Genomic DNA, 12,731 nt, shown 5'->3' on the forward strand with positions numbered 1-12,731 from the left:
GGTTTTGTAGGTGTTTTTTATGCTCGGGTTTAGATGATGCTGTTTGGTTTTGTACTGTACTCTACCGTGTACTGCTATGTTTTCAAAAGTTAGGTTTACTTCAGCCAGGAGACATCCATCATTCAGTTTATAACTTTTTAGTTTTACAAATGCAGGTCGAACTCATTGTTCAGTAAGTGAACAAGTCGCTGGTACGTTTTGTCTTTCGGATTTTCTGAACTGATAAGCTTTTTTGTTAGGCTGTATGTCAGTTCTCCTACTATAGTAGAATGACTCTTTGTGTATCTTGTCAGATCGATCTATATATCTTTGAATCTCTCTATCTCTTTGTTATTAGCTGTTTTTTGTTTATATATTACACTGGTGTCTTACCCCTTACCATTACTGTTTAGTTGTTTATAATGTTACCTTACTACATACAGATTTTTCTTCTCCACATTTGGTTTAAACCATGAATGGACAGCAGACTTGCTTTTCGTAGTCAGCGGTACATTCATTGAAAATAGTCGTGGCAATTAGAGTGTTCCTGCTCTCTCTGAGAGAGAGGGGGCGTGTGCTGCCAGCATAAATGTGCAATGTGAGAAAAGAAACAAATGCAACAGAGATCTGGAGGTGTCAGGGGCTATATACGGCAGGGAACAGATATTTTTGGTCACTCCGCCAAAGAACAAATTACACACAAGTCACAGCTAAGCTTGGTGTGACACTTTCCAATTTTTACCCAATAGTTTGTGTTCACACCTCTTGGCTAAGCTATCAATATGTGTGTGTATTTGCGTTACAGAGAGAGGGAGTTTGTGTGGATAGGAGGGATGTCTGCTGGCGTTATATTTGTGTATATGATCCTGCCGGGAGTAAAGTGTGTGTGTGTGTGTGTGTGTGTGTGTGTGTGTGTGTGTGTGTGTGTGTGTGTGTGTGTGTGTGTGTGTGTGTGTGTGTGTGTGTGTGTGTGCGCGTGTGTGTGCGTGTGTGGTGGTCCTGTGCTGGCCTGCTTGGCTCTGAGTCAATCAAAGCCGCTGGATCTCAGTTAGACAGTGGCCTCATCTGCTCCAGCGTAGCTGTAAATTACTCACAGCGCCAGGCTGGCTGTAGAGGTGCGGTGTAAAGTAAGCAGAGACAAAATTGGTCCCTTTTCAATCCATGGAGCCACTGGACCATCACAGAAAAACCACACATGCCTGTGCACATGTACACTAACACACACACACACACACACACACACACACCAACAGAAAGAAAGAAGATTCTTCCTCATCAAAGAACCCAAGTTCATAGACTGTAGAAGTTTGATAAACAAGATTCATGTATCAAAATTAAACTATGTTTTCTGTATAGAATTAAAAGCTGAATTTTCTAAATCACAGAAAGACAGCTTCTCACAAATTTTAACCTAAAAACAGGTTAACATTTATATCTGCACCTGTAAGTCTATATTCTGTATTGTCATGCTGCCCCATCATCAAGCAGTTAAACCCTGTGTATCACACTGTTTTACACTTTTATACTCCGTCATTGCTTTCTGTGTTTCTAAGTTATACAGACTTCTGTATTCACAGGAAGTCATAATTATACTACATCGATTATCTGTTAAGCTGTTCAGTCAAAGCTTCTGGGGCTCGGAGCATTTGAAGATTTCTTAAACTACTGTTGATACGACACCAGAGTTTTGGTACAAATTCCAAAATGATACATTTTTCCTCTAGAAAAAATGTAAGTTTCTCTACTAAACCCTGATTTTCATTTGCCAAAAGAAGCCAAAGTTCTCAAATGTTAAATGTTGTCTATTTGATCAAAGAACAAGTAAACAAGATTATGAATTATGACCAAAGTGCTTTTAGCTACTATGTTGCCTGACCTCCTGAGATCTGTTACAACCATGTCAATTTTCAGAGGTAAACTGAAAAGTTTTCTGTTTTTTTTTTATTTTTTTATAAACGCTTGTAATGAATAGAATTTATTTATTTATTTATTTTTTTTTGTCACTTGATCCTTTGTCATCTGACTTTTTTTTTTTTTTCTAACTATAGGTTTTTTATTTGATGGTGAGGTGGTCAAATGTAACGTCTGATTTTAAATCCTTTTTTATTCTCTTGAAAAAGAGACTGATCTGATCTCATCAGTTAAAATAACATTAAAAAAGCAGATGAAAAGCAGTTACATGTAGTTGAATCAGTAGCTATAGAAATAGCTGTTTTCAATGGTTTTAATTTATTTTAAAAGAGGACCATGTGTACCATTACTGAAGGGAAAATTAAAACTCTCATTTCAATAAGTTTTGATCCTTGTTTTTGAACTAAAGTAACAGCCTCTTGAGCTCAATGACACACACAGCGGCCTGTGTGGACAAGGTGCTGTTACTTTCTCTTCAGCTGAGCCCATTCAGATGACTGTGACACTCATTCTATTTGGAGGTTTAATGGGTTTTTCATGTGTTTACATCATCTAAGCAGTGATGTTACTTTGGCTCATCCCCCATGAGTACTGGGTTGAAAGCTGACCTCACTTTTTCAATATTGTATCATATTGGATGAGGTAACCTGTGCTTGTCCATTATATTGTACAGAAGGTGAGGTCAGTCAGCACGTAAGCACATACATACACACATACTGTTGCATGTAATATGAATATATCTTGCATACACACAAACAAGCACTGTATGTATGTGCACACACATGCACAAAATCACACCCCGCTGCACTGCAGGAATTGAAGGAAAGGAAAGGGGGAAGTTTTCCACTGACTTCAGACCCAGCCAATCACACAGCAGGTGACCTCGAGTCTGTTCCGATCCAATTGTTCCAGCCAATCAGAGTTGATGAAGAGCTCACACTTCTTACATATCTGGGCCCTGATTTGCTGCTGTCGTGTGACACTGCTATAGAAACAGCCTGTGCTCTTCACATGAGAGCCGGTGTCATACACACAGAAGGAGGCAGGCAGTCAGCCCTGTTTGGGAGCTGTCGATAGAAAAATTTTGCTGTCTTGGTGCTTTGCCATCTACCAAGCATCCACACCCTCATCAATTATTCACGACCTCAGCAGTGTGTCCCTGCATCCGTGTGTGTGTGTGTGTGTGTGTGTGTGTGTGTGTGTGTGTGTGTGTGTGTGTGTGTGTGTGTGCGTGTGCGTGTGCGTGCGTGTGCGTGTGCGTGTGTCAGTGTGCGTGTGCATGTGTCAGTGTGCATCAGAGTGTGTGTGGTCAGGATATGCTCTCATCGGATCTTTGGGGAGCCACTTTCCCACAACTTCGCTCAGAATCTGCCTTTCCCCTCGGCTTCCTGAGATGTGGGCTCGTTTCTGTGGATGTTCGCAGGGCAGGAACATGATGCTTTATTATGGACTCTACAGCAACTTTACTGCTGATTTACATTGAACCGAGCCCTGAAGGCTCTTCAGTTGAGCTCTTTCACTGCACAGAGATGCGGACTGTTTTTGTTTTGCTAGCTGTCTAGCGCTTTCATCACCTAAACTGTATTTTCCGGCCATAAATCTGTACTTCTCTGTTTTTGGATCTATTTAATTGATTTGTCAAAATGCCTGAAGCAAATTATCTGCTCTCTGTGTCCTGGGGATATATAAAGGTAAGATTTCGTCTCAGAATAGTGTATTTTAATTAATTGTTCGGGTATTTTCTTCTACACCTATTTTAATGTGACTGTTGAAATTCATTTCCAGAGAGTGGAAGTGTGTTTTTGTAACTGAGGTGTATCATTGACACAGATTTTGATGCAGGGTATACGACCACAAATAGAAAGCACATACTGTGTATAGATCCTCACCGACATGTCACCAGTGGAACAGTGCTTCATAGGTGTGACATTTCTGGATCCATTATTCGTTTTGTTGAATCTGTGATGTGGGGAGGCTGTACTGCACAGAAAAACATATGTACAGTAGCTTCATATTTGATTAAGTTTATAATCCTATCTCACTGCCACTTATTTGTTTTAATAAATATGTTTCATGTAAATACAGCTCTACCTGACCTGTGGTTATCGCTTTTCTACTCTACTGGTTCTTATTACCTGACAAAAGCACACTGCAGATGGCTCTCTGCCTCTTGTATCTCAATTTTACAAAGCCACCCAGTGAATACCCGTGGGTGTTATTCAATAGGATGTCAATACACAATTGCACAATGAGCACTCTGTCGTGTTGAAATAGTCTATTATATTAATTTATATAATTAATCAATAGACATACATTATGCATTAGGACCGAAGCCATTGTGATTCAGACAATGCAGTGGCTTTGTTCAAGAGGTTTTTGTTTTGCAATCTGTTTTGTAACTCTGTTGTTTTGCAACCACTTTTGAAGATTCCTGATTTCAAGCATTCTCCTCCACATCAATCAGCCGGGACTTCAAATCAAAAGCCAGTGCTAAATTTGGGTCTGCCACTGCAGTTAGGTACATGAGAGAGAACGGAGGATGAGGATGAGGATGAGGATTAGGGCGAGACGGAGAGGCAGGCAGTGTGTCAGAGAAGAACTGAAATTCAAAGGAAGAAACTGGGTAAATGGGTTGCTGATTATGCACATCTCAGTAGCAGTAGCACTCTGACCTGCTGTATGTATGTGTGTTGCACCAGAAATGGTGACTTTCCTGGGTACAGCTTCTGTGATGTGACTGAAAATTTTAAGAAAGTCTCAGTAAAAGGTCCCAGACAGCACGACAGTGCTGTGCTGATAAAATCATTTTATTTCCTCACTGATATCATGAAAATGTATCTTTAATTAGATAGAACTTTTCATAATAGCAGCCTCACAATGTAGGTGAGTACCAGCTGTAAAAACAAGTAAGTGTGATTTTTCTGCCCTGTATTACACACTGTTAAACCCATCATCTGTGTATGTATGTTTGTGTGTGTGTGTGTGTGTGTGTGCGTGTGTGTTCCTTTTTCAGTTCAAGAGGATGTTGAACAGGGAGCTGACTCACCTATCAGAGATGAGCCGCTCTGGGAACCAGGTATCTGAGTTCATCTCCAGCACCTTCCTGGGTGAGTGATGACAGAGGAAGATGGACTCACTGCTCTGGAATTAAAAACATTTTAAAAACCCCATCCTGCTTAAACAGTGAGAATTAATATGGGGATACTCTTCAGAGTGAGTCTGTGGTGTCCTGTCTTGTATATGGCCACATACATGCAGTACACATCACTTTTCTAAATCCTGTTTACACTGCCCGAACAATTAATCTCATAAACAAAGTAAAGGTTTTCTTTTACTAAAACCAGGATATAGTAGTACCATCATATCAAATCAGCCACTATTACATTAAGAAAACAAGATTTTTTTCTGGTTGAACCACTTCAACATAAACCCAAAATGAAGTGTGCTGCACAAGACATTACCATCCTCACACTCACTCTCCACTTATACTTCACTGTGTCTCTGCAGACAAGCAACATGAAGTGGAGATGCCATCCCCTCAGACGCAGAAGGAGAAGGAGAAGAAGAACAAGCCCATGTCTCAGATCAGCGGAGTGAAAAAGCTGCAGCACTCCTCCAGCCTCACAAACTCTAATATCCCTCGCTTTGGAGTCAAGACCGAGACTGAGGATGAACTTGCTAAGGTGTGTGTGTGTGTGTGTGTGTGTGTGTGTGTGTGTGTGTGTGTGTGTGTGTGTGTGTGTGTGTGTGTGTGTCCTGACAAACGGGGTATACACAGACTATGCAGCAACCTCAATAAATTATAAATTCACACAAATACAGTGTGCACTGACTGAAATGTACTTTAGGGTAGAGACTCAGGTAATAATGAAGGAGAAGAAGGAAGTGAAAGAAAATAAAGAACGGTTTGTTTCTAATTTTGTCTCTAATTGCTTTTTCAGGAGCTGGAGCATGTGAATAAATGGGGCCTTAACGTTTTTAAAATCTCAGAGTTCTCTGGGAATCGGCCACTGACAGTCATGATGTACACAATATTCCAAGTAATGATCACCACTTCCTCTGTTTGCCTTGATCTTGCACTCCAAATAAATGCTTGTTGAATCCTGAAATAGTTTTAACCATAAACTCCCTCTTGTATTTTTCGGTTTGTAGGAGAGGGACTTGTTAAAAACGTTTAAAATTCCACTTGACACCTTTATAACATACCTGATGACCTTAGAAGACCATTATCATGGCGACGTGGCCTACCATAACAACATTCATGCTGCCGACGTCACTCAGTCAACTCATGTGCTGCTGTCCACCCCCGCCCTTGAGGTGAGGCGCATGCGCGCGTGCACAAAAAAAACACACACACGCACACGCGCAGTTACACAAAGCCAATGAACACACTTACACACATGCACTGACATATACACAAGCGCACAAACACGCAGCCCACACTTCCACAATCAGCTTCAATCAGACTCTGGCTCAAAGTCCAATCAATGGCTCTAAGTTGCAAGGATATTTTCGTCCAAGGATTTTATTCTCTCATCAATGCCCTCCCTCCTCCCCTCTGTGCTTGGCTCTTTTCTTCTAGGCTGTGTTCACAGACCTTGAGATCTTAGCTGCCATCTTTGCCAGTGCAATTCACGACGTGGACCATCCGGGAGTCTCCAATCAGTTCCTCATCAACACCAGTGAGTCTGAATACTGTGCCGTATTACCAGCTACGTCAGTGGCTCAGCAGTGTAATTAGTGCATATTCACAAACACGAACACACACTCACAGTCTAATACCCAGGTGGGAACATGCACACTGTAGCCACAGTAGCATTCTGCGGAAAATTAACCTTTCTGACATAAATTAAATTTAGTATATAAACCAAATTCTGATGAATATTTACTATACACAGATGGAAAATGTTCAAAACAGAACATACATGCACATTGCACCAGCATGCAATTTTTTTTTGTTTTTTTTTTTTGTCACATTTGACAGCTTTGACATGTGATTCTAAGACAAAGGAGTTCAATATTGTCCTTAATTACTGCCCTTGCCCTGTAACACATAATTCAGGCCAACATGTTCTCAGAAAAACACATCTTCCCAAAAAATATAAATGTCGTGGGCCACATTGCATAGGGAAACTGCTGTTTGACATCTTATGTGGTATAAATACTGTTGTTGGAGTAACAAAGAGGGGTAGTAGTTGGGCCACCAAATAAATCAGATTTTCTCATTTACCTCTATAGGTATATAACCATGCAGACAGCTGCAGATAGTTTTGGTTGTGTGGTATCCATCGCTGCAATTTCACCTTTAGCCATTTCCTGTTTGAGAGGGGGTGTTATTTTGCCCTGACCAATCACAAGTGACATATCCTTTACAGTAGAAACAGAGAGGGTAGCCTGGAACAGTTAAATTTATGTTTGTCTTGTTAGTCAAAAAATATTGTCATTTTAGGAGCTGTTTTTTTCTGCAGTCGACTAGCAACAGCCTATAGCTGTGTTAATCTCATCCATTGTTGATCTCATTCATGAAATTTTGGAACAAATAAATTAAACACAGATGACTTTGTGATGTCCTCTGGCTTGCTTTGGAACAGGAAGATGACATTCCCATTTTTTAATCCTGCCCAGAAAACCTCTGATTGGTTCAGTTGCTTTTCCAAATGGGAAACAGCCAACCCTGAGCACATCACAAGACCTATTTGATTTGCTGAAAAAGTCAAGGTAGTGGGTGGCAATTCATAGGTCTAGAATCAGGATGCAATACATTGGATGGTGTTTTTCACTGCATTGAAAAATTACATTTAAAAAAAAAAAAAAAAAGATCTAAACCAACATCACTTTCCAGAATCAGTGTCCCTGTTACCCTGGATTAGCTACAGACCTAACTGTGAAAAGTTATTTTTATATTGACTGTAAAATAGTAATTATGTTTACCCTTGAGTGAGATCTGTGGGTTTTATAGAATAATGGAGCCACTGATTCTGGAACCATGTGACTGACAATGATTTTTTTTCCACCTCCATTGTAAAGTGGTGGCAGAAATCACAAAGACACATATTTCAAAACCCTGAAAAATAAAAATAAAACTATCTGCGTGACTAGATACCACAAATGGTAGTGGTGGATGTGGTTGAACTGAGCCTTTAACTAGACTAACAGAGTTATTGGTGTCGTATTGGTAAACGAAGTGTCCTCAAGCAAGAGAGTGAATCCCTGCTATATCAGCTTTAACTGACTCACTCGCTCATGGCTGGAAGTGCCACAGATATCGTCTTAATTTGGCGGTTTAGAGAAAACACAAACGAATAGAGTTTATATCCATTGGGTATCGCCTTAAACAGACATTCTGGAGACCATTACAAATGTGAGTATTGCATAAAAGTATAAATAATACCTTATCAGAAAAGAAAGGAGACTGCACAGTCTCAAACACTTAACACACAAAATGTGTTTTGTTTCCCATAAGCCCAAATGGGGAATCCCTGTAGAAAGGGCAGTGTGAGTCATCCTAGTTAAGAGCAGCCACCAGACTGATCTTCTGTCAGCCACAGAGCAACAGAGCAGGATACCCTTTCTCCTTACTGCAGCTCTGTTCCAAAGTGGCCAAGACTAATGCATCTTAATGGAAAAATCTAAATAGAGCTAGAAGACGCTACATGCATAACTGCAGACCATACTGTATAAAATTGGGACAGGGCTATTAGCAGAGAAATGTGTAGCTCTAATTAGCACCTAATTTTATTGAAAAGATGTACCTAGTTGCATACTGTATGTAATAGTGTACAAAATAACCAGGGCAAAATAATTCCAAATTATTTGATGCATAAATTGTTCTAATACCTTGTTTTTATCCATTTCGAGTTTGAACCCCATTTAAGATTTAAAAATCTGGAAAACCACAATTCCACAAACTAAATCAATCTTTTGTGTCTTCCATGCAGATTCAGAGCTAGCGTTGATGTACAATGACTCGTCTGTGCTGGAGAACCACCATCTAGCAGTTGGTTTCAAGCTCCTACAAGAGGAGAACTGTGACATCTTCCAAAACTTGACCAAAAAACAAAGACAATCACTGCGAAAGATGGTCATTGACATTGTAAGTGATAACAAAGATATACATCTCTTCTGTAAGGTTTATACTAACTGAACTCGTTTGTTCAGTGGGAAAGGTAACAAAAAGAATATTAAGTGAAATGCATTATGTATGCATATATTATACAGAACATTATATACTCCACATTAAAAGCTTTTCAAAATTTTAGATTTCATTTGAGAAATAAAAGAAATGCTTCAAGTAAGAGATGCTTCCTGTTTTTGTTAGACTGAATACTTATGGCTTGTTTCTGGGTGTCCTAAGGTGCTAGCGACAGACATGTCGAAGCACATGAATCTACTGGCTGATCTGAAAACTATGGTGGAAACCAAGAAGGTGACCAGCTCTGGTGTCTTGCTGCTGGATAACTACTCTGACAGGATACAGGTCAGAATAAAACCGCCAACCCGTAACATCAAAATCCATATCGCTGTGTTTTTGATTTTCATGCACATCCAAAGAATATTTTGCACCTCTTGAAGACTCTGCATCACTTAGGCTTCTGAAAGGTCGTCACATCCATAGAAAAATACAGCATTCGTGCCTGGTCACTCCAGAAAGTGGCAAAGCTATACGATGCTATGACCTAACCCATACGCTTCAGCCTACCCTAGATCATGGAACGTGTGGCTAGCATGGGCACTGTATTTTAGACCTTGTTGCTTGTTATATTCAGGTTCTCCAGAACATGGTGCACTGCGCAGACCTGAGCAACCCCACTAAGCCTCTGCAGCTGTACCGGCAGTGGACGGACCGCATCATGGAGGAGTTCTTCAGCCAGGGTGACCGAGAGAGGGAGAGGGGCATGGAGATCAGCCCCATGTGTGACAAACACAATGCCTCAGTAGAAAAGAGCCAGGTAATGCGCAAAGGCACACAAATTTACCGTGCATGCACATGCACACTGTGCTTAGACACACACCGAATGACCTATTTTTTCCCCCCTGCATCCTGTAGGTTGGTTTCATTGACTATATCGTTCACCCTTTGTGGGAGACCTGGGCTGACCTGGTCCATCCAGACGCCCAGGACATCCTGGACACGTTGGAAGACAACAGGGAGTGGTACCAAAGCACCATCCCCCAAAGTCCCTCTCCTGCACTGGACGAGCCTGAGGACGGCACTCGACCCCCAGGGGGGGACAAGTTCCAATTTGAGCTCACCCTGGAGGAGGACGGGGAGTCGGACACTGAGAAAGACAGCGGCAGCCAGCCGGAGGAGGAGGAAGAGGAGGAGGAGGAGGAAGAGGAGGACAACAGCTGCACTGACTCTAAAACACTCTGTACGCAGGACTCTGAATCAACAGAGATTCCTTTGGACGAACAGGTGGGAGAGGATGAAGAGGAGGAGGTAGTGGAAGAGGGGGAGACACCCTGCTCACAGCCATGTGTGGTGGAGGAAGAGGTAGCGGAGGAGGAGGAGGAGGACGAGGACGAGGAGAAAGAGAAATCCCCCGACACATAGCAGTTTATGGACAGCACCTGATTAACTGTTCTTCTTAGTAATGACAGATGATTATTTATAGAATATTTTTTGGGTTTTGTGGAGTCTGTGTTTTTTATACATCTTTGTTTATGGTTCCAAAGCGTGCGCTGCTCTTCACCTTGGCCACTCCTCCTGTCAGCTTTGTTCAGACACGCCCACTGGTACTTCTCCAAGTTTTTTTGCACTCAGGAAAACTCCTCTCCATGCCCATTTGTACTGAAGTGGTGTGTGTTTATTTCACTCCTACATCTCCCCTTTACAAGCTTAAGTTTAGGACATGGATCAGCAGTTCACAGTCTGCTCAGTGCTGTTCACATGATGCATAATATCACATTTCCCTTCCCCCCGCTTCGTCTCAGCCTCACCCGAAAGTTTAGCATTGTTTCTGTGTTTCATCAAGTGCCCATTCTCTACAGGGACAGTTATCGGTGTGCTCAAGGTGAATCTCCCTCTCGGTTAGGTCATTTCCCTCCCCACTATGAATTAGGAGGCATGTTATTCTGCCGTCCTTCTGAAAACCTGATGGGACGCCACAGAGATGAAAGCTGCAGCACACTGGGGAGCTTTACGAGACACATCTCTGATGTGGAAGTCTTCCTTGAAAACCTGACTGACACAAAGCTCAAATCTAAACAGCCATGATTGCTGTCCTAGACCTCTTTAATTTTTTTTTTATTGTACTGTATCTAAGATTCAAATATTTTCTAGAATTTACTTTTGCAATCCTAGGCTTTCTTTTGTTAGCAAAGAAGATGAGAGAGTTTTTGGAAACCAATGGGAAGAAATGAGTCACAGATATTCAGTGTTTCAAAGGGGCATCTTTACAGCTGAGTTACATTAGGAGTGTTCTGAGGTGTTTGCACTTGCTCCAATAGCATTTATACTACTATTCCCATGCCACTATACTCATATTTGGTTAGTCCTGTGAGTTCAAATTTGGAATTTATTCATAATAACTATTATTTTTGGTGAGAGTTTTCACTGAGAATGAAGCAGAAACCAGATGTCTTATGCTTTGCTCTCACTGAAATTGTTTGTGATATGGATGACGCCTTTAAATTTGTATTATTGTTGCCTGCAGTTCTTTTGAACACATTCTCAGACAATGCAATGCTTTGTAGTTGATACAAGAAGCACCTTTTTTTTTTTAGACGCTTGATTAGTGTTCCAAGTATACAGAAATGGTAATGGTGTTAAAAATTACTGGTTGATTTTATACCAATGTTATGAAAGCCTTCATTGTCTTTTCTTTTATTCTTTGTGAACATCACCAACAGCTGCATACCTGCTGGTCTTCAGCCCCCTCCATTTTCTGTAAGTCTCTGTGAATTTATTTTTCATCAGAATACTATTTAAATTTTGCCATCACAACATTAAACCCTGTTGCTGTCTTTGTTTTCGACAAGACAATCAGCTCTGTTGCATAGTCATCAGATAGGACTATCCTCTACATAGATACTCTAATGCACTGATATATTCATGTATCACCACTTTATATTTTTGATATGTTTAAACTCGCCAAAACAGTCATGCATATTTAGGCTTGAACAATGCTGTCTTACACCACGGCCAAGAGTCTCTTCCTTTTTTCCATGTTTCTGTCATTTTTCACTTTACACCTGATGCTATTATTTATTGGTATATTTTTCTATTTGTTGAGTTTTTGCAATATAAAGGTGGTACAGTAAATATTTCACTGTAGCATAGACCACAGTACAGGCTTGCCAGTTACAATATCCAAATATCCTTTTTTTTCCTCTCTGTGTACATAAAATATAGAAAAATCACCAAAACGAAAAAAAAACAAAAGGAAAAAAAAACACTTGAAATACTGCACACTGCTTTTTTTAAAGAGTGCTTGTTTTAATTATGTTATTTCAAAACTTTTTATTTAATCTTTAATTTTGTGCCAAGATTTTTTTTTTTCTCTTTTTTTCATCCTCACCTAATGCCCTTACCTGTAATAAAAAGTTCTGGTTTTATCGCTGTTTACAAACATATATTTATTGTGCTGTATATAATATATAATTATTAATGTTATTACTATCATAATGCCGTTTGTTGTAAATGGTTGATTCTTATCATCCCTTTTGGTGATGGTGTGGCTGTATTACGTACCTCTTGTTGAGAGAATGTTTATTACACATGAGCTTCAGTGTAAAAATGATCCATTGACATGTTGCTTATCTGAGAACTAGCTCAGTGAAGAGAGGGGGAAAGCCAAATTGTTTTTTAAAAAGAAACTGTTCCTTGGCCCATGGGCTGT

The 12,731-nt window shown here is 40.4% G+C and overlaps 1 protein-coding gene across 5 annotated transcripts in view; it reads left to right on the forward strand.

Moving 5' to 3' along the window:
- The window catches only part of pde4d (phosphodiesterase 4D, cAMP-specific), a 180,159-nt gene extending 167,890 nt beyond the window's left edge, over window positions 1-12,269 (forward strand). For 4 of the 5 annotated variants that reach the window (XM_040155356.1, XM_040155357.1, XM_040155358.1 and 1 more), the window contains 9 exons: window positions 4,904-4,997; window positions 5,398-5,573; window positions 5,832-5,930; window positions 6,043-6,207; window positions 6,473-6,572; window positions 8,829-8,983; window positions 9,245-9,367; window positions 9,657-9,839; window positions 9,938-10,444. In XM_040155356.1, coding sequence (XP_040011290.1) covers window positions 4,904-4,997; window positions 5,398-5,573; window positions 5,832-5,930; window positions 6,043-6,207; window positions 6,473-6,572; window positions 8,829-8,983; window positions 9,245-9,367; window positions 9,657-9,839; window positions 9,938-10,444 — 1,602 coding nt within the window. Of the gene's footprint in view, window positions 1-4,903; window positions 4,998-5,397; window positions 5,574-5,831; window positions 5,931-6,042; window positions 6,208-6,472; window positions 6,573-8,828; window positions 8,984-9,244; window positions 9,368-9,656; window positions 9,840-9,937 lie in introns of all 5 variants that reach the window. The other variant, XM_040155355.1, reaches the window with a different exon arrangement.
- Window positions 12,270-12,731: the final 462 nt, after the last annotated feature.

The sequence above is a fragment of the Xiphias gladius genome, chromosome 19 (assembly GCF_016859285.1).
Source record: "Xiphias gladius isolate SHS-SW01 ecotype Sanya breed wild chromosome 19, ASM1685928v1, whole genome shotgun sequence".
Classification (NCBI taxonomy): Eukaryota; Metazoa; Chordata; class Actinopteri; order Istiophoriformes; family Xiphiidae; genus Xiphias; species Xiphias gladius.